A 21784-nucleotide genomic window follows, 5' to 3' on the forward strand; every position below is an offset into this window, starting at 1 on the left:
AAGCGGGATGACATATCCCCCCCATATTGGCATCTTTGCGCTGGCTCATTTTCTGCATGTGTATTTGTCTGATGACACCCAGCTCTATTTGTCTGTCCCGCCAGAAGATACCACTATTGCCACAAGAATCTCAGCCTGTCTCTCGGACATATCGGCATGGATGTCTGAGCGACACCTCCAATTGATCTTGTCCAAAACTGAGATTCTGATCTTTCCGGGCAACAACTCCCCTCAGCAAAACCTCTCAATTCAACTCGGATCGCTACTGTTAACACCCACGGCGTCTGCAAAAAGCCTTGGAGTTTGGATTGACGACGTCTGAACCATCACGTTGCTGCGATCTCCAGATCCTGCAGGTTCACTCTCTACAACATTCGCAAGATTCAGCCTTTCCTTTCACGCAGCTCCTCGTCCAGGCAGCGGTCATCTCTAAACTGGACTATTGTAACTCTCTCCTGACTGGAGCTTCTGCAGTCACCATAAAACCCCTCCAAATGGTCCAAAATATGGCAGCCCACCTCATCAACCAGCCCAAACACACCCACGTCCTGCCTCTTCTCACCTCTCTCCACCGGCTCCCGGTAGCTGCTCGCATTAAATCCTTGATGCTGCCTACAGGGCTGTAAATGGAACTGCACCCTACTATATCAAGACACTACTACCTAGCTACACTCCTGACCTACATGCCCTCTCAGACCTACAAACAAAACTAGACTAAAAATTCCCTCTTCACGGGGTCTCCGATCCCAATCGACTCTGTTCTCCTTTGTTGTCCCTGGCTGGTGGGACAACTTGTCCTGCTCCATTCGACTAGCCGAGACTACGACCACCTTTAAGAAGCAGCTGAAAACCCACTTGTTCAAAAAGTATTTAATTCGAGTCTAACACTTACACACACACACACACACACGCGCACGCACACACACACACTCACAAATTTGAAAATAAAAAAATGTAGTCTAGCACTTAACAATTCCCTAGAATGTTCTATTCCTGACAAGTTGGGCCTTATCAGGGCTCTTAGTTTTGTAACTCAAAATCAATAGAAACCGAATTAGAATTGCTGGTGTCTTCCTCTTTGGATAAAAACGTCTGCAAAATAAAGTTGTTTTTAAGGTAGTTATTAATTATACGTCACTTTGATCATTTCTTTTTCACTTTATAAATAAAATTGACTTGACACAAATAACCAGTCCACCAGTCTTCCTTATCATATTTAAGCAGTGGTTAAATTGATCACTGACTATTTGGACCCTAACCGTAAGGTTTGTGAAATATACAGAGTAGCTCGGTCGGTGGTCCGGTAGGCAGCAGATGTCTGCAGCCTGTTAAAGGAAAAGGTAAATAAAGACTGAATGGCCTCCCGGCCAATCGCGTGTCAGGGTCTATTGTGCAGCGCGGCACGTGCGCCGCCTGCTTGGGTTACTAAACTCGGCGGCGCCTATTCTCCATGCTGAATATCTACATTACTCATGCAGGACGCAAGTGGCTCTAATGGGGCTCTTTGTTCCACCCATTGTTGCAGCGAGGACAACAGCGGCAGGGCCGACCGCGGGCCTCTCCGGAGATAATGCACCCACTACCCATCCATGTTTGGCCTCTGTTTCTGCCATGCGTCGCTCCGCCATTGAACCGCCCCATTGTTCGCGCCAGGTTTGGATGACTGGTCACACAATGAGGCTTCATTGTCTTCTCAACGTCTGCTTTGGCTAATAGATCTAATGAATTTGTTATTTTGGCCAAAACAATTGTAATATTCTATTAGTCACTTTTAGTATATTGTTACTGTGCAAATAGGACTGATATGTTACATATACTACAGAAGACAGTAGCCGTATGATATACAATACTGTCAGGGATCAGTGGCAGGGCAGGGAATAGGGAGGCATTCGCACGACTAAATGACGAAACTAAGCACACGGAGACTCACGTCAGGACACGAGACGCTGTGAAGCACAGTGACCGGACGAGGACTAGGCACAATCCGGTTACCTTTATACACCTGACAACAGGTGCATAGAATCAGGACTTCAGTACATGCTCAACGATCATCAATCTCCGGGTCGGAACGCGGAACCAGAGAACCCCGAAAGGCCTGGCCTTGACAGATACGTGCGGCAGCATAGTTTTCATGTTTTCCTCGAAAGAAGCGGCAATCAGCGACTGACCGCAGACCTACTCTCAACACTGACACGGATGTATTCATAGTTGACAGGGGTCCTAGTGAACCGGAATTGATCTCTTCATCGATGGTAATTTGAAAGCACGTTGTAAGTCGCTCTGCATAAGGACATCTGGCAAATTCCGTAAATGTAAATTTAAATGTAAATGTGAGAGTTGGGTGTTGCTGTCTAGTGCCGCCCAGGACCCTGGACAGCTCCAGAACGTTCCGCATGCTCCTCGCTGTACACTCCGGGCGATGTGTGGTGTTGCAGCCACATGCACACTCTTCCGGACTCCAGATGTGGAGATGCGGGAGGCAACGGGGAAAGTGACATTCTGCGTGACGACAACGCTCCGGCTCAACTCCGCCATCGGATGACTGTGATCTGATCGCTAAGGCTGACAGACGTCTCGAATTAACTTGGCAATGTTCATACATGGATTAAAGAAAAAATTTGAATATATTTATAGATATTTTACTAATTAGAACATGGAGTAGAACTAGTCCAAAAGCACACAAAATTAAATGAACAATGAAAACCGTCTATAAGAAATGACATCGGGATTTTTTTTTTTTTTTTATCCGTCCATGGTTTCTCTGTTGCTGATGCGATGGAATAATTCTCCCCGCCAGCATCTTAAATTTATCGTATTTTGAGGCAGATTTCCATTCCGACGTTGCTCTGAAAATCTGCTTCATATTACCATAGCCTGTGCGTATTATGGTGTATAATGCAACTTTTACCTACAGAACATTTATAAAGCCTCCACCTAAAAACTGGGGTCCTTAATTTCCGTAAATCTGATGGCGATGTTACTCTTTGCGTGTTCCGTAACTGCAACTCCGTCATGAAAATCATCATTGTGTGTTACATCAGGGGTGTCAAACTGCACAAGGGGCCAAAACTTATGGGATTGGCAAGGCAACTTAAGCACTGCATTATATGTCCTGTAGTTTGTGTGTTATCAGCGACGCATATCGCCAGGCCATAATAATAGATCTATATTAAATAGCCGGGGGGTAAAATTATGTCACAAATCGTACGTCTGCTGACAGCGGCTGTCTGCTGTGTATCCGCATGGCTGTTAAATTGATGGCCTTTGTCCAATGTGGTCAGAGGGCACCGTGACTGAACCGCTTTTCAGACTTGTGCCGAAATGTGTCGACCCCTTCAAGTGGACACTAAACCACGGTGGGATCGGCAAGCGCGGGTCACGACTGTCCAGTTTAACAAATGAAAATCTTTCTACGTCTGCAGCATCAGTTTGTTCACTATATACCGTATGAGGGGAATCAGCCAAAATGGAGAATAGTTACAGCGTAAGCCTTATTAACGTGCTGGATGCTACATCGAGTAAAAGTATCCACGGGCGTTTTCATACTCATAAAAATTAAAGTTTTTTTTTTTTTGCAATAATTTGCAGTGATTCTAAAAGTAGACTCGTGTTTTTACATTAGTCACCTGTCCCTGTGTTGTAGTGGGAATGTGGTCACATAATGACACACACACACACACGAAACTTATTCACACATGCGCACAGGACAGAAATGATATTAAGAGAGACAGATGGACTTTTAAATCTCAATGGAAGCTGAAAGTGAAAGAAAGACTGCATAGGCAGTGCACACACACACACACAATTTAATTGCCTGTCGCCTACAGAGAAATGATGCTTGTGGGACCGAAGAGTGTTGTCAGCTCCTAGAAATGTGTATTGAACACAGGCAGCCACCCTGGAATTAGCGCAGACGGGCAAGACGAGAAAACCCTGCCACCACAGCGATTACCTTGACAACGAGTCACAGCCAGTGGCTGTGCTCTCCCGTCCCCGGTGACACCTCCTCCCCGCTCTCCCTTGCCCAGCTCCGGAGCTGCTGGGAATCCGGCGCTCCGAGCGAGTCGCCTTAATTCTACCACTCAGAAGTGGTAATGAAGAGCCTGCAGCTGGTGCTCGGCCCCATGTTTCATTCAGCCAGCCAGGGGGTCGGTTCCATGCCTGCACCATTCACCTGCTGTCGGGGACCGGAGCCTCAAAACTGCCATCAAAGGAACTAAAAAAAGTTTACATTTATATTCAAGGCGTTTGGCAGACGGCCGTATCCAGAGCGACTTACAACGTGCTTCCATGTCACCATGGATGAAGTGGTCAGTTCTGGTTCACTAGGACCCCCAACTATGAATACAACCTTTTTATTCACTCTGTTCTAGTTTCTATACAGAAGAAGGTTACAAGTTCATCTAAATCTTCTCTAAAGAGGAAGGTGTTGAGCTGCCGTGTGAAGGTGCTCAGTGACTGAGATGGAAGTTCATTCCACCACCGAGGGGCCAAGACGGAGAAGAGTCTAGATGAGCGTCTTCCTTTTACCTTCAGAGATGGAGGGACCAGGCGAGCAGTACTGGAGGCTCAGAGTATACGAGGTGCAGTGCGAGGTGTAATAAGGGCTGTGAGGTAGGATGGTGCTACTCCATGTTTGGCTTTGTAGGCCAGCATCAGTATTTTGAACCTGATGGGTGCAGCTACTGGGAGCCAGTGGAGGGAGCGTAGCAGAGGGGCGGTGTGTAGAACTTGGGAAGGTTGAAGATCATTTAGATTTACAGCATTTACCAGACGTCCTTATCCAGAGCGACTTACAATCAGTAGTTACAGGGACAGTCCCCCCCTGGAGACACTCAGGGTTAAGTGTCCTGCTCAGGGACACGATGGTAGTAAGTGGGATTTGAACCTGGGTCTTCTGGTTCATAGGCGAGTGTGTAACCCGCTAGGCTACTACCACCAGATCAGTCGTGCTGCTGCATTTTGTATGAGTTGAAGAGGTTGGATGGTACTTAGAGGTAGTTTACACACAGGGCAGTAAATTCATCTCTGAATCGAAATGATCCTGTAGGTATCTGCTTGTGCAAAAATAGGCAATGTTGAATTTTAATCACCGTTCAGAGAGCGGCAGTTCAGACGGTCGGATCTGGAATTTGTACCCTTATGACGTCATAAGGGGAAAGGTTACCTCCCGTTCCTCATGCTTTTCTCGTCCCCTACGTGAGAAGCATTGCAGTTGCTCGGTGTTTGGATGTAAAAATGAGTACAAATTTTTTTTTTGTTCCGTCACGTGAGACCCAGCGGTTTCATTTTATTTTTTATGGAAAAACGTTGACACGACGTCCTCGTTGCACCAGACATTGTTGTTGGTGGATGCTGTTGATGACTTCATGTCCCCTCAACTTCTATAGGCCGCTCTCGTCCTCATCCCGCCTCTCTCCTCCTCATTAGCATTTAAAGCAACATACGGTGAAACAGTGCATCCTGGGAAATCTCATTGTGGGACTAGATCAAAGTATTAGGGGATCAACAAGACCGATATAAAACAAAAAAACGGGACCTAAAAAATGCTGAGAGGACAAAATCCTGATATGTTTGTACCATGATCCGGTCTGGAAGGGGTTACTGTGGTCAGGGATCTGGATCGGCGTTCCTGTTTCCTAATCGTGTTCCCCTGTGTCTGATGTATAAAGTTGCCCTGTTTGTGTCTGTTCACCGTCGGGTCATTGTTACATGCTCACCTGTTCTTGGAAGTCTCCCCTGTCCTGTTCATCACGTATTAGAACCCCTGTCTCGTGACGGCGTGCGAATGCGTCCTTCTTCCTCGCCAAGTCTTGTCACCTTTTCAGATCACCTGCCTCGCCGTGCCAAACGGCCGTGACCGTTGGAAAGAAAGAAACGTTTCATCCTGCTTCTCTGTGTGGAAATCCTCTTACGGATCAAAGTGAAACTGCTGCCTTGGCTGCATCTGTTAATTACACATCTGCAGGGGCCTCTGTAATCTGTGTGTGTGTGTGTGTTCTCTGGGAAGTGCTGCAAGCTGCATCACACATCAACACACCGTAGGAGCTTCAGCACGGCCACCCCACACTCCCGCAACAGCGATGGTGCACGCCGGCCTCTCAGGCCCAACGACTTTTCTATTGCGTCAGACAATATGGGCCGTGGGAACAGCCAGAAAATGATTCCTTCACGAGCCATTTCACTCTCGGCCCCAAGAACAGCCGCCGGTAGGAACCATATGGAAAAACTTTCACTGCGTTTGCATCATTTTCTGCCAGTTTTATGATAAATCCTCAATATCCAGAGCATCAAAAATACATCTCCAACACGTTCCTTTCGAGAGTAAGCGAGTGAGGGTTCCCACCTGATTTACAGGCGTAAGATACCGTGCCACGGCGGCTAATAACACTCCGAAAGCAAATGAGTGTGTTATGCCGACGTGCTAAACCCTCTACGGGCCACGGCAGCATGTAATTACGCCCACAATAGGCCTGGCGTGCATGTAAGACACACAATGAGGCGTGTTATTGCCGTTCGTGTGAGAATCCGCGAGCCAAACTGCAGACGAGAGTAGTCCGTCTTCCCGCTGCACTTCGTCCCTCGTTCAGGACTTCTAATCTGCCACGGGGCACGAGATGGTGCAATTCTGGCTTTCATTCGTCAGGATATAATGCACAGTGCACAGCGTCGGTGGGTTAAAAGAACAGTCGATGCGGCGTGTGCGGTATCGCGTCTTGCCCCCTTTCATTCGGAACGAGAAAAGGTGTCTGAGCCATCGTCTCCCTGCCCGGCGATCTTTCCCGGGACCGGAGCATCGACACCGAGCCGGGCCGCTTTCAAAGGGCCATTCATCCAGCGGCCGGTACAATGGCGCTCGTCAGGGGTCCGTCGCCACCCGCTGAATGCGAGCTGCCAGCGGGCTCCGCGGGAGAAAAAATGAGAGAGGAAAAGAAAGAAAACTCTCGCCACCGGCATCTTGCAGAGAGCCGCGAGGTCTTATCTCCGAATGCAGCTGTCGGGACGGCGCGGCAAACACTAGCCTCTTACCACAAGGTCAGTCAGGGCCTGTCCTTGTGTGGGCCTGGGAGTTTTTGGAGACAGGTGAGCACGCCAGGCCAAGATATGGTTCTAGGACAGTAATAAAATGGCCATGACCTCTTTAAGATGCGGGAGCTATTACTTTTGTGATAACGGCCATTATTTTCAGGACATAGACGACGTCATGCCAATAGACTCCTCCCTGATATATGGGTTCCGATATGTCTGTCATGCTGGCAGGACATGGCGAGGAAGAAGGACACATATGCATGATCACACGACAGGAGAAACATCGCCGAACAACGACCCGACAGCGAACAGACACAAACAGGGCAGCTTTATACAATCATACACAGGCGAACACAATCAGGAACTCCGTAATCCTGACAATATCTTACATCTGTCTTATTGTCAAGGTTTTCTTAAAACAGCTCTACATAGGGCTGCACAATTATGGCCAAAATGATAATCACGATTCTTTTTATCAATATCGTAATCATGATGATTCGTTATGTTTTGTAAAACACATTTTTATTGTGCTTTCTATTTTAAACAACTGAGATAAAAATCAGTCTGTCAAGATGTTTTGGCTTAAGAGCCGAATGAAGGCGGGTCACTATGAAAATATTTAATTTTTTGAATATTTAATATGAAATATGAACATCCATTTGCCTGCTTATTTGTAAAAAAAATATCTATAGACACAGAGGCATTTTGTATAGAACTGTATAGAACTACAGACAACAAACTAACTATGCAATATATAGAGGTGTAAGTACAGAAGCTGGGCCTTTACTATGGGGTGGGGGTGAGAAGACAGAATACACGAATAACGTTATTTGTCCAACACAAAATTTTGTAACATACAAGATGATAAAGTTATGCACTGATTCTTCGTATGCTCATTATTATAGCCGTACATTGCGCAAAAGTCCAGCATTTTTCTCTTGTACCATCAGAGTTTGGAAACCCGACCAAATACGACGGTGGTATTGGCGCGGCGAGTGGCTGAATACGAACACCTCGTGTATTTATTTATTAGAGTTGCCAACTTTTTCAACCCCAAATGAGGTTGAAGTCTGTCTCACACTTTTGAGGTTGCTGCTCAGTCGATGCTTTTGTTTGCCCCCTGGTGGTTGGTTATTTAAATGTAAATATCGCAGACGATCATCTTAATTTAATCGTAGCAGCCAAAACTGCGGCCGTAATTAAAATTCGTTTAATATACAGCCCTACTTCTACATAATAGACTCATATCTCCTAAACCGACACACTGCAAAACTTGACTGGACCATGCACAGCTTGACACGGGCCCCTGGGTCCACGCTTGCATAACTTACAAATGCCTTACACAGAACTCGTTTTTTTTTGTCCCCGTTTCATCATGGACCAGCTCTTGTTTATTTGTTGACAATGAAGATTCGGTTAGATTCAAATGAAATAAATGTAAGACCTACCTGGAGGGGGTAGCTCCGGGAGATAGTCTGCAACGACTAAGGAGGAGGAGCTTAAATGCCTGACATCTAAAACATAGCGAATTTTTAATAAACAAAAACAAGGCGCAATGGCTGGAAAGACGTGCAAACTGAAAGCATCACACAGCCACAAAGACCAACAGGAATCATGGGACGTTGGTTCACATTTAAAGGGTCCTGGTCACCCACACCTGGCTGGACCATGGGCACCGAGACATCTCTCTAGTCTTCCTGGTCTGAGGCTTACTGTTTTGAGAGGTTTTATTTTGTTATAAATGAGTTCTACCTTTTTTTCTCAGGCAGTTTGGGGTCATCGCCTGTTAGAGTTCATGTTGAAATATACGCTTTTGAGGTTTTTTCCTTTAGCCGCATACATGTGCCTTACAAGTTTGTTAAACTGCGTAATGTTTTTAATTTATGCAAGACCAGAGTAAGACTTTAGCATCTGGCTCAGGGACCTGGTCTCCCGGGCAACGGGCCGAAGCTATTTTGGGCCGCGCACGCTCTGCCTCCCAGAAGCTTCTGCTGTGCTCGCCATGGCGGGCGGATGTTTGAAGCCATCGGCTACCAAGGAAGGTTGCCAAGTCGGCTCAATTTGGGCGGATTTGGGTCTTTTGTGGCATAAAGCTCTGGGTAAAAAGAAAAGTCACTTTTGGTTTCCATGTCAGGCATATTCCATGTGCATTATTAAGGGAGCGTCGACTCCCAACACATCTTCCACATGAAGATGAGTTGCTGATTAAACCAACTCAACGTCCATCTCACCAGCATTATTATATTATTTTCCATTTCTTTTTGAACAATTTCATCTTATTTTCTTGTGACAGTTGGAAGTTTAATTCAGATGTCATCAAATTTTGAATATTAAATTATTTTTTGCCATAAAACTTTCCTTTGATGTGTTTTTTTTTATATATCTGGCAACAATCTTCCACCATTTTTCTCTGCGTAAACTTGTCAATTAAAATGATATTCACCTTAATTCGTCTGAGCCAGAGACTTGAATGGTGGTGTTCCACGTGGGAATGAAATGAATACAGTTATTTAAAAAAGAACCTCTTCCCAAGCCTCAGGAATCCCTGTTAATTATTTTTCCGTACGGGGTTCTGTGCACCTTTTCTTTTTTTTGATGGCAGCACCATGTCGGAGCGTAATCTCCTTTCTGAAATGGCAAGGCTCGTAGGCTTCAACACAGCATTAAAAACGGCCCCGAAGGAAAAGAACTGAAGTTCCAAACAACTGAAATATTATATCTACACATTTATGTGCAATATTTCGCCGTTCAGGCGCGGTCTTATGTAGGCAGTGAACAGTAAGATTCACCGATGCACTTGGGAAAAAACACTTATTAGGCTCCCCAGACACCGGCAGCGGGCAACACGTCCACACCTCCCGCTCTAATGCCACAAGTGAAGCATTCTACACGGCACATACCTGACGTACAGGAGCTGGTTGTTCTAATAAGTCACCTTTCCAGGGCCAATTATCAAGGCGCTATTATGTTCTCTCTCTGGATTTGGCCCCAAGCATCGCCGAGGGACGGTGTTGCAGCAGAGGATATACAGTACAGTCACGCCCTACAGAGAAGTGCAGACGGAGAAGTGTCCATTTGAAACCTTCTTCACACCCGGCTGTCCTCATATGACCTTGAATTTTTCGAAGCAGCAATAAAGACAAATAAATCGAAAGTTTCACCTCAAGTGCCAGTGAACGGCCATTTATCCAGCAACAGTTGCCGTTGAATTTGGGGTGTTTCACATCCCACATGTCACTGGTAATAAAGGTCCAGTAGGAAAGGAAAAATGTTTTTTTTTTTTAAAAAAGGACCCGGCAGCCACGTTTCAGCGCGGGAGCGTGCAAACGCTTTTCCCCCCGGCACTCGTAAACAGCTACGCTCGGCCCCAAGAGCCCCGGCGCTGGGTACAAAACAAAGGGGAGGCAGAGGGATGCCGAGAGCACACAGAGAGGACGGGCCCTGCCGACTGATCAGGGGACGTCTCGGACTGCACCTTTCATAAAAGCACATGTCGCTGAGCCTTCAGTTCCTGTTGCAGTGTTGCTCTTGACAACAGAACCCCTAAATCCAACTCTCTCTCTCTCTCTCTCTCTCTCTCTATATACATATATACACACACATAAACACACCCATTTGTGTGTATATATACACACACACACACACACACACACACACATATATACACACACACACATATGTAAAAAACACATAAACACACCCATTTGTGTGTATATACACACACACACACACACACACACACACACGTCCACACACACACACACACACATATATACACACACATAAACACACCCATTTGTGTGTATATATATATACACACACACACACACACACACACACATATACACACACACACGTCCACACACACACACACACACACACACACACACACACACACACACACATATATACACACACATAAACACACCCATTTGTGTGTATATATATATACACACACACACACACATACACACACACATATATACACACACACACACACACACACACATATATACACACACACACACACGTCCACACACACACACACATATATATATATATATACACACACACACACACACACGTCCACACACACACACACGCACATATATACACACACACACACACATATGTATACACACACATAAACACACCCATTTGTGTGTATATATATACACACACACACACACATATATATATATATATAAACGGAATGCAACCCTAATTCTTCCACTGGAGTGATATGAAGGAGAAGATCGGTAAACATGTCGCGGTAGACCCTGGCACGGCATCCCGCACTATTTATAAATCGTAATGAACAATGCATGATAAACAAAACACCCACACCAATATTCATAAGCGAGGAGCGCCGCCGCTCTCCAGATCGACAAGTGGAAATAAGAAAAGCCCTCGTAAATAATCCATCATCCGCGCGTACGAATATTAACGGCCATCGAGAGGCGCCGTACTCACGAGTGCCATCGAAGCGCGTGGCGATCGTGTCCAGGAAGGTGTTCTGGGGCGCCAGCAGTCCCTTCATCACAGGCATGGTGCCGGGGGTGCGTCAAGGCGCTGGGATCATTGGGGGTCGGGGGCCCGGGTCCGATCGAGGTCACCCTGCTCCCATTGGCCACCGGGCAGACGCCAGCCCACCTGAGAGAGTTGCGTCCGGGTTCCTGGGAACTCCTTCAGGTGAAAAGCAGCATGTCTTCCGATGTCAGCAGAAGAGTCCTCGGTTCCTCGGTCCCGAAGAGTCCTCGGTTCTTTAAAAACCCCAGAAAACAGAGAGCAGTTTCGTCGCTCTCCCGAAATCCCATCGGAGCGAGCGTCCCTCGCGTCCCTCTCCGTCCTGCACGTCCCGCTGGCCTCACCTTCACAGAGCCGGAGGCAGGATGCAGGAGACGGGCGTCTCTGGTGCTGCGTCCTCACCCTCCCTCCCTCCCTCCCTGTTGAGTGGAGGAGCTTCCGAGGCAGAACAGTTGCATCTTCCCAACCGCCCCCCCCCCCCTCTCTCTCTCTCTCTCTCTCTCTCGGCCCCTCCCTCCCTCGCTCACTCCATCTCTCCACACCCTCTCTGTCTTTCTTCTTCTTCTTCTTCTTTTTTTTTTTTTCCAACTGGCTTCCTGGCCAATGAGCGCAGCGAGTGGCGGTTAATCCTGCCGTTCAGGCGCCGTTCCATCGCCATTCAGAACGTGGGCTGGGACTGAGATGCTGACACGAGAACAGTGGGGTGGTAGGGGTCCAGGGGGGTTCAAAACGCACCTAATAAGTCCCAGGTACCATCGTGTCCCTGAGCAAGACACTTAACCCGGAATGTCTCCAGGGGGGACCGTCCCTCTAACTGCCGATTGTAAGTGTGTGTGAAAGAAGGACGAAAGTCGTACGGGACCATCTCTTCTCCAGATGTAGGAACACGAAGCGTTAGGAGAACCCGGCGTTATCTGTCTGCCGTCCCCTGTCCCCGACCCCAGTCGGCATCTAAGAATTACAAAGCGAAAGCGGGCGGATTAAACTGATTTAAAATAAAAGCCTGAGCCTCGGATCTAAATCGCACATAACGAATTCCTCCCGGCCTTCAAGAGGGACAACTTTGGCCCTCCCAGCCCGCCAAATTGGGGCTTTTAATTTATTCTGACCCCGCCCCCAGAGCAGGGACTTGCACCACCACCCTAGGCCCGTGGTTCTAGATGTGGAACTACTTCAAGCCGTGCTCGCTAACTAAGGATCGAACGCGAAATAAAAGCCATCCCATGATGCAGCTGTGTGTGTAAAGAAAAGGCCCTGCATCAACTCGGGCGGGGCGGGGCAGGGCGGGGCTTGCGGCACGAGACGCCGACTCTATCTCGCTCTTTCATTTCCCCTCCGCCGCGACACCGGAGACGGGCAACGTGGCGCGTGATGGATGGCGGAGTGTCGGAGTCGGGGGACGCCGGCAATCTGGCGAAGGCGAGGGGAGGGAAGATTGAGGGCGGGAGCAGCGGGCCCCGGGTTGGGGGTGAAAGTGAGAGCGGCTCCGGTCCCCTTGACCGCGCCGCTCCCGTCTCCAGCCTGTCTATTCGACGCCATCCATTTTTAATCGGGCCCTCGTTGTCCCGGCGCCTTGTAAGGCATCCATCTCTCTTTGTCGGCGGGCGTCGGGCGAGGCCGCGCATCGGTTACAGCCCCGCCCGGGTGTAATTATACCGACTGCCCGCGGACCCCCGGGTGAAGCTGGCGGGTCGGCCGGGGTCAGCGACCCCCCGCTCCGGGGTCACGTCTTAATCTCATTTCTGAGTCTCTGAAGTCAATTAGATTTCGCCAAGTGGACGTGTGTGATTAACATGATAAACGAATGTGGTTATTTACGCTTTATTAAGGTTTATTACAGCCTTTAAACCAGCTTGAGTGGCGACACGCACTTCCATCTTCCCGGCTCGTTCGGTAAACGGCGCCGGAACCTGTCCGACCGCTGGCCACTAACACTTACTCACTCTAATGAGACGGGAGGAGCTCTGTTCTCTTCTGACAAATGGACGAATTAATCTGCCACTCACTGACGCTGTGATGAGAATACACGAAACAGCAAACAAGGACAGTAATCAATTATAATAATAATAATAATAATAATCACAATAAAAAAATGAAATGGGGCCCAGCAAGTCTCAGTGTTGCCAGATTGGGCGGGTTTGGATTCGGAAAAATGTTACCAAATTGACACTTGGTGGTAATTAAAGCATTTTAATGAAAGCGTTTTATGATACAATAACAACGTGACACGTCCGCATTGCTCAGTATGTCTGATGAACACGGTCAGGCGCTGGGGTTTGTGTGAACAGGGTCAGCAGATCTGCAGATCGGGAGAATAAATCGGGATCTCGGCGTGGAGCTAATTGGACAACTCGGACCTGTGGTGTCCAGGGTTCCGCCCTGTTTCCGACGCCTGCATGTTCCCCGGGTCTGGTGCGGGTCTAAAGCCGCAGCGTCTCTGTCTCAGAAAACACAGAAAAGGGAACCGGAACAGACGCAAGGATGTCAAAGCTCATTGCAAATGGGGCGCTGCTAAAAATATTAGCCCACTTTGAGGTGGGAGAACAGAGCAGCCAAGTGGGACGTTATTGGAACGTTGCTGGAACAATGCAGAACCCAGATTCTTCTGACGGTGGAGAAGTGGCGCCGGTTTCTGGGGAAGATGCACAATGAGGCCGAAGAGACGCAACAGAAAGCTGCTACAGCTGAACTAAACCGTAATAACGCGGGAAAGCCGTTTTAATCACTCACACACAAAACAAATTTCAGACTCAGTTTTCCGAACATAGAATTGTCCTAATATCCATAATTCCTAAATATAAAAACAATATCCTGAAATCTGGGGGCAAAACCTGGAACTGTTACCAATATTATTACAAGTATCACTAGGCGCTCGGCCGGCTGGGTGACTTTTGTCTGTAAATTTGACCAATACCGTGGCGCCACCTAGTGGTCAATGTTGCTCACTACATTAGACAATGAACAGGGATGTACTTTCAACTGTATGGGTTAGGGTTATGGGGGTGGTAGTAGCCTAGTGGGGTAACACACTCGCCTGTAAACCAGATGACCCGGGTTCAAATACTGCTTACTACCATTGTGTCCCTGAGCAAGACACTTAACCCTGTGTGTCTCCAGGGGGGACTGTCCCTGTAACTACTGATTGTAAGTCGCTCTGGTAAATGCGGAAAATGTAAATGTAACTGTCAAGGCCGACCCGGTATGGAGCATCATGTCTGGGTGGCACTCATGAGATGGTCTTCCCCAGCAGGAAGCTGGCGCAGTCCTTCCTGCGGATGACGCGGTGCATCTTGAACGTGTTGGGGGACGTGCCGGAGGAGGCCGTCATCAGCCCCTTCAGCTCCTGAAAGGTCCCCTCCTTCACCAGCTGCACTCGCATTGGCCCGATGCTGCCTTTGAACCGGAACGACCTGTACACGGCCGAGTCCTCCTGAAGACTGTGGTCCAGCTGAGGAACACCGGGAGACACAAGGAGGTTCTCAAGCATGCAGACGATCTTCAACTGTGTCGTCCATAACAGGACCGTGTGCTCTACATGTTGCCAGATTGGGCGAATTTGAAATGTTGAAAATAGGTATCGAGGAACCCAAGTTCATTAAATTATGAAAACAGTCTTATTATTTTCGGGCAAACGTTGGAGAAACGTTGGAGAAACGTTGGGAAAATGAACTGCCCACCTTGTCTCTCTGTTCTTCTGTCAGATTCCTGACGCCGCTGAGCTCGAGGAACACGTGGTAATGTGGCTGTGCCCCGCCAGACTCCTCCCCTTAAAGACACAAATCCGTAATTACACTGATTTCATACATCTGTACGTCCGCCACCGCATCAGGTCAGACTGGACCAAGTTACCCAGAATGCCGCTCTCGGCACAGCCGTAGTCCACAAGCCTGGCAGCGGGCCACTGGTCCACGGTGCGCTTCAGAGCGGCGAGGAACGCGGCCTCCGAGACCTTCTCGCCCCGCACGTTCAGCATCTGGCCGCGCCTGGCACGCGGACACGGACGAGGAAGGCAATGAGGAGCCACGCAGGCACGCGCCCGCCAAACAAGCGCCACGCGGCACGGGTCGCACCTGTACTGGAACTCCACCAGCGGACACTGGTTATGGAAGCCGACCACTTTCACTACGTCCCCGATACGGTACCTGAGCAGCAGGAAATAAAAGCACGTTAATAAAAGCGACGCCACCCGGCTGCGGTGCACGTCAAAATCCGGCCAATTCCATTTAAATACTTCAAATGATCGCTTCGGCGGTTTTGTGAGTGTTTTGGAACGTTGGTGTGTGACGCGTCGACAGAATGAGGAATTAGGGCGTGTGACAGCTGTCAATCATGCGCACGGGCTCCTGTCCCTTTTAATAAAAACAGTGACACTCCCCACGTGGCCCCTTTTATTATTAAAGGACTTATTAAATGACCAGAAGGCCCAGGGTCAAACCCCACTTGCTAGCATTAGCCCCCGAGTGCAAGGCGTCCGCCTTATTAAAATAACGGAGCCGGCAACTGTTAAAACAAGAACGCGCGTGCTGGTCGTCACGACGACAGCAGACCTACAGGCACCTCTGATTCAATTACGTAGTTCCGCTTCTTTACGCGGCGGTTCAGGTTTCAGCCCGGCTACCAGATATAAAGTCTTATATTATGGCATCACTGATAAATATCCTTTGTCCACTAATTGATATATGAATATGCGGGCGAGTACCTGTAAAGTCCGGCTGCGTTGGTGAGCACCAGCTCGTAACTGTGGCCCTGCTGCGCCTGGTGCATCAGGACGGTGTTCGGTTGCTCCGCCTCCAGACTGCCCTCCGGCAGGAACTCGCAGAACATGGAGCGCGGGCACAGAAGGTAGCGTCTCCGGTCGTCGAGTGGCCACAGGTTCACGCCTATCAGGCCTGGGGGCGGGACGGAATGAAAGCGCGGAGATTTAAACCCCGCCCCCCCCCCCCCCGTCGAATTGGCACCCACCTTCCGTAGCGGCGTAAAACGGAGAATAGAACGGAACGCCCTTGCAGCAGTGCCGCCTCAGCCTCTCCCCGTAGATCTGGTTGGACCCGGAGTCCACGGTCAGGACCAGGTTGAGGTGGGGCCACAGGCGCAGCGCGATGCCCTCGAACCCCCGCAGGAACTGGGCCCGCAGCTCCGCCCCCCTGCCGGGGTCCGGCCCGGTCAGCTTCTCCAGGGCGGAGCGGACCTCGGGCTGCAGGTCCAGGCCGGCGGCGATGCGGCCCGACTCCACGTCGTCCACCAGCTCCACCCAGCGCTCCTGGGATCAAAAACCGCACATCATATACGGCATCAAAAGTCCAAAGCTAATTCCAATTCAGAAAAAAGCCGGATCTGGAATTTGTCCCCTTATGACGTCACAAGGGGAAATGTCACCTCCCGCTTCTCATGCTTTTTCCCGCCCCTCCCCTAAAACATGATCTCCACCGACCGCCATGGCTTCCAAGCGTGTGAAGCGCGTGTTTGGATGGTACGGACACGACTTCCTGGCTGTATCAAACATTCTGGTTGGTGAAGTGAAATGATTGTCACTTGTAATACACAGCAGCACAGCACACGCTGCACACAGTGACATGTGTCCTCTGCTCTTAACCATCACCCTTGGTGAGCAGTGGGCGGCCATGACAGGCGTGTGGGGACGGTGCTTTGCTCAGCGGGATTCGAACCGGCAACCATCTGATTACGGGGCCGCTTCCTTAACCGCTAGGCCACCACTGGCCCCAATATGGTGTTGATGACGTCATTTCCCCGATATAAAAGAAAAAAAATATAAAAAACACACAAAAAGTTAAACATTAGGTGGTGAACATTAGAAAATGAATGTCATTTGTTAAAAAAGGCATGGGCAGCTGGAAGGTCTGCTTATTACAATTTTTAGAAAAGGCACGGAGGGACAAGTTCGAATCCCGGCTCGGACCTTGTGTGGGCGGAGTTTACATGCTCTCCCCGCATCGGCGCGGGTTTCCTCCGGGTTCTGCGGTTTCCTCCCGACGCCGAAAGGCATGTACGCTGGGTAAACTGCCGACTCTAAAGTGACCGTAGGTGTGAGTGAGTTGGTGAATGGTGTGTGTGTGTGTGTGGTGCCCAACCCTGGTCGAGTCCCGGGATCTGACCCTGAGTGACAGGACTAGGTGGTAGTAGCCTAGTGGGTAACACACTCGCCTATTAACCAGAAGACCCGGGTTTGAATCCCACTTACTACCATCGTGTCCCTGAGCAAGACACTTAACCCTGAGTGTCTCCAGGGGGGGACTGTCCCTGTAACTACTGACTGTAAATGAATCCCAGGAATAAATACGCTCATCCTGACATGCAGTAGTAGTGAAATGCAGCCTTTCGCAGTATTCTAATAAGAAAAGAGACGTTTCATTAGGACGTGTCCCGAGGAGGGCTGGAATCGAAGCAAGTAAGTCTATTTTCAATCCGTACATCTTCCATGGCCTTCGTTACGCAGCGTGGGATGGAATTAATGAAAAATACGCAGCTTTGTTATTGCATTGAAGGAGACCGTACCTGGAGGGTTCTGAAGGCGTAGAAGATGGTGGAGGCGAAGTTGGACTCCAGAGTTCCCACGCTGGCGTCCTTCAGGGCGAACAGGAGGTGGAGGTAGAGCGCGTCCCGCTCGCCGGGCACCCGGAAGGCGGGCGCGGGCGTGGTGTAGAGGCGGAGCAGGTGGCGCGACGCGGCCGGGCTGGACGAGTTGGGCCCGATGGGGACGCCCGCTGCCGACTGGCGGAAGGCGGGCATGTAGAAGAACTTGGCGGTGCGCTGGGCGCCGGCAGTGGCGGGAAACGCCCTCTGCATCACGTCCAAGCAGACGGCCACGCCCTTGGCAGGTCGGAAGTGGAATAATTCCGTTTATTCCCGGTTATTAATGGCGATGTCCGTTTATTTAGAGCCACTGACCTGCATGAAGAACTCGGTGCTGGTGTCCTTGGTGCTGAGCAGCATGTTGCTCGTGCCGGACGTCCCCGACGTCATGGCCAGGACGAGGGGCTTGTCCGCGGTCAGGACCCGCTCTTCGCCCGCGGCCACGCGCTCCACCAGTTCGCTATAGTGATCGTAACCCGTAACGGGGTGGCGCTGGCGGAACGTCTCGCAATCTGCGGCCAGACACGGTGGTCACTTCTCCATTCTTCCTTCTTCCTTCATAATTGGACGCTGATGGACGGCGGTCTGTGACTTATTACCTTGAATGGAACTGAACTGATGCTGCTTTCCGTACCACGTGTCGGCACCCCGGCGGAGACGCTTGAGGAGAGTCTCCTCCTGGGCCCGCCGGACGTCCCGCGTGTCGGCCTCCAGACGGACCCTCTGTCGCCGGCCCACCCAGGCCACCGCCTTCCTGGCCACACGCAGCGCCACCAGGTCCCCCAGGGACCGGCTCTGTCCCTTCAGCGTCCACCGGAGGCCCGTCCCCAGGTAGATCATGGCGCCCAGAGACAGGACGCAGACGAGAGAAGCCCCTTCCACTGTTTAAAGGAAAACAGAGCTTGCAGTGACCCACCGCGACCACACGGAGGCGCCACGAATTTACTCATCAAACATCCTCCATTTATCTGCGGCACCAAAAAACAAGGCGCGTCAATAGAAGAGCTCAAATAAAAAAAAAAACAGGCTTTTGTATTCGCAATGTTGCACAAAGTTTACTTTTATTGAAGAAAAGTGTCTACACGCCGACGTACCCGAACTTTTCACGGCGGCGACCGTCACCGCGAGTAGCGCGGCGACGCAGGACAGCCGCAGGGCGTTGCGGCGCAGCTCCGCCGCCATCCCGACAGAAATCACGCCCCGGCCGCCTCTTCGCCGCGCATTTTCTAACTTTAATTCGCCCGAAAGAGCCGGAATCGGGCGGCGACGGCCCGCTCTCGTTTCCTTCTCGCCGCCCGCTGCCAGATCTCGCGAGATTTCGACGCGAACCAAATCCGCGGTTCGCTCCGTTTACATTTACATTTACAGCATTTACCAGACGCCCTTATCCAGAGCGACTTAGTTATTCAGTAGTTACAGGGACAGTCCCCTGGACACACTCAGGGTTAAGTGTCTTTCTCAGGTACATGATGGTAGTAGGTGGGATTTGAACCTGGGTCTTCAGGTTCATGGTCGATTACTACCACCCTACCATGCTCCAGATGCGTCTTAGTACGTGTAAATTCCCAATTCAGTCCCTAACCGCTTTAATGTCGAGCGCTGGATGGAAAGTTGTGCATATCGGGCCTTTTTTCACGAATTCCGTCTCATTCAGATCAGGGTTGACAGGAACACTCCCACGGGGCTGTGTTGGCTCTGCGGTGGGCTAATGGCAAGTAGGGCCGGCCAGGTAATCAATAATCAATATCCCCTCCGCGGTATTGAAGGAAACGGACAGCGTTCGTGATTGAAGGCGGCTGATTGCGTTTTCACTGGTCCGCACAATGCAAATGGGCGGAAAAAGGGAACAAAATCCATCAGGGATTCCGCAACAGGCTACTGGCTTGGTGAGAGTGGCGGTTTTGTTGGAAAGCACCGTAGCTTTTTTACCACAACGATGACTTGTTTAATGCGGATCTAATCGAATATTGAACATCATGTGTGTCTTGGTCACAGGCCTGCTGGATGCATCGTCATTGTTGTCACCAGGTGGCATGTTGTCACCGTCTGGCATCAGAGTAATTTCATGCACGTAAGCTGTGAAAAACTCGGTAATGACGGAGCTGTTTCACCAAGACCGCCTGGTGCTTTAATTAGGAGCCATTGGAAGAACGGCAAAATCAATACGGGACGTTTTGCCATCTTTTCTGTTGTGCGTCTGTCACCTTTGGGCAGTATCTACAATCGAACCATGGCCCCGTAATCAGAAGGTTGCCGGTTCGAATCCCGCTGAGCAAAGCACCGTCCCCACACACTGCTCCCCGGGCGCCTGTCATGGCCGCCCACTGCTCACCAAGGGTGACGGTTAAATGCAGAGGGCACGTTTCGTTGTGTGCACCGCGTGCTGTGCTGCTGTGTATCACCATGACAATCGCTTCGCTTTCACTTCCACATATTCATAACCACATCTGAGCTGCGCGGTGAAACGGGATGCGTGTCGGTACGACGGTCGCTGGGACGGGCGGATTCCCGGCCTCCACATGGGCGACAACTCCTCGCCACACTTTACCCGTTGCTGTGACAACCCGGTCGCGGCTGAGCGGCTCCCATTACTTATTCTGACATCCGGCGCGCCGAGGTAAGCAGTACGCCTGAACGCGGCTGACGTGGGGACAATCTGGGACAGAACGAATGCGCGTGATGCATATCTTTAATCTGTGAACGCCGACACGCCTCATTTGTTGTGAGAAGCACCGGGTCGGAGACACAGACGGAGGTGAAAAAGAAAGACAGAACGTTCTCGTCTCGTGTGCGTCTCAGGGCGAATTGTCTTCCGTACAGGCCGATTTGACGCCTGAAAAGCCAGAATTTCCGTGTCCGTGAGGAGATGTTCGGGCCTCCAGGCCGGAGAGGGTGGCGGCGAGGTCGCCTGCTGCTGTGGGGAGGTGGCCGGTTAATAGGGTGTCACTGATCTCCCGGGGGAGTAATGATATGGCTGGAGAAATCTGACGAATAGATGAAACGATAATTTAATGACAAATAAAAGCATATATAAATATATATATATATAGAGAGCATGTAAACACCCCGCCCCTCTCCATCACGAACGCTCCGCGGAAATATGATGGAATTACAGCAGTGGGATGCAGCGAGCAGAAGGTGCGTCTCTCCCCTCCCGTGGATGACTCATCCATATCCTCCTCTCTCTCTCTCTCTCTCTCTCTCTCTCGCTCGCTCGCTCGCTCGGGGCTGCTGTCCCGGCGACGGGCGCGTGTTTAACCTCTCCCCGAATCTCGGCGCGCACGCCTCGCCGTGTAATTAATATTTCCGCTTTTTAAAAAAACGTAAAAGCGGAGCGAGGATGTGTGCTTGTAGATCAGGGGTCATGACGTGGCAGAGACCCACCAGGACACTGCTATGCACAGGCGGACGTTCCCAAAGGTCAAAGGTCACAGACGAGAGTCAAAAGACGGCAAGCGGGGCTTAATGCCGCTCTTCAACCGAAGTGTTACGAATCATCGATATATATCAGCGGCTGGCGCATCTCCATCAACGCTGCTGAACCAGACGTCGTGTGGTGTCGAACAGTCAGGAGCTGCGTGGGCCACTAACGGACGGGACTGGTACAAGCGGTCAGATGGTGTTCAATAGATTGAAG

The 21784-nt window shown here is 50.1% G+C and overlaps 2 protein-coding genes across 6 annotated transcripts in view; both read right to left on the reverse strand.

Moving 5' to 3' along the window:
- The window catches only part of LOC114768631 (potassium voltage-gated channel subfamily H member 4-like), a 34469-nt gene extending 22527 nt beyond the window's left edge, over window positions 1–11942 (reverse strand). For all 5 annotated transcript variants that reach the window (XM_028961047.1, XM_028961025.1, XM_028961036.1 and 2 more), the window contains exon 1: window positions 11503–11942. In XM_028961047.1, coding sequence (XP_028816880.1) covers window positions 11503–11578 — 76 coding nt within the window. In that variant the 5' untranslated portion in view covers window positions 11579–11942. The remainder of the gene's footprint in view (window positions 1–11502) is intronic.
- Window positions 11943–13730: 1788 nt separating this feature from the next.
- Window positions 13731–19446, reverse strand: ghdc (GH3 domain containing). The gene is made up of 10 exons (XM_028968131.1): window positions 19242–19446; window positions 18747–19028; window positions 18463–18659; window positions 18070–18384; window positions 16519–16816; window positions 16256–16445; window positions 15627–15698; window positions 15406–15539; window positions 15234–15322; window positions 13731–15004 (listed from the first exon to the last, which is right to left on the reverse strand). Exons 1-10 carry the CDS (start codon window positions 19327–19329, stop codon window positions 14783–14785), a joined length of 1887 nt encoding a protein of 628 aa, XP_028823964.1. The 5' UTR covers window positions 19330–19446; the 3' UTR covers window positions 13731–14782.
- Between the last annotated feature and the right edge of the window lie 2338 nt (window positions 19447–21784).

Source organism: Denticeps clupeoides, chromosome 2 (genome assembly GCF_900700375.1).
Source record: "Denticeps clupeoides chromosome 2, fDenClu1.1, whole genome shotgun sequence".
Taxonomy (NCBI): domain Eukaryota; kingdom Metazoa; phylum Chordata; class Actinopteri; order Clupeiformes; family Denticipitidae; genus Denticeps; species Denticeps clupeoides.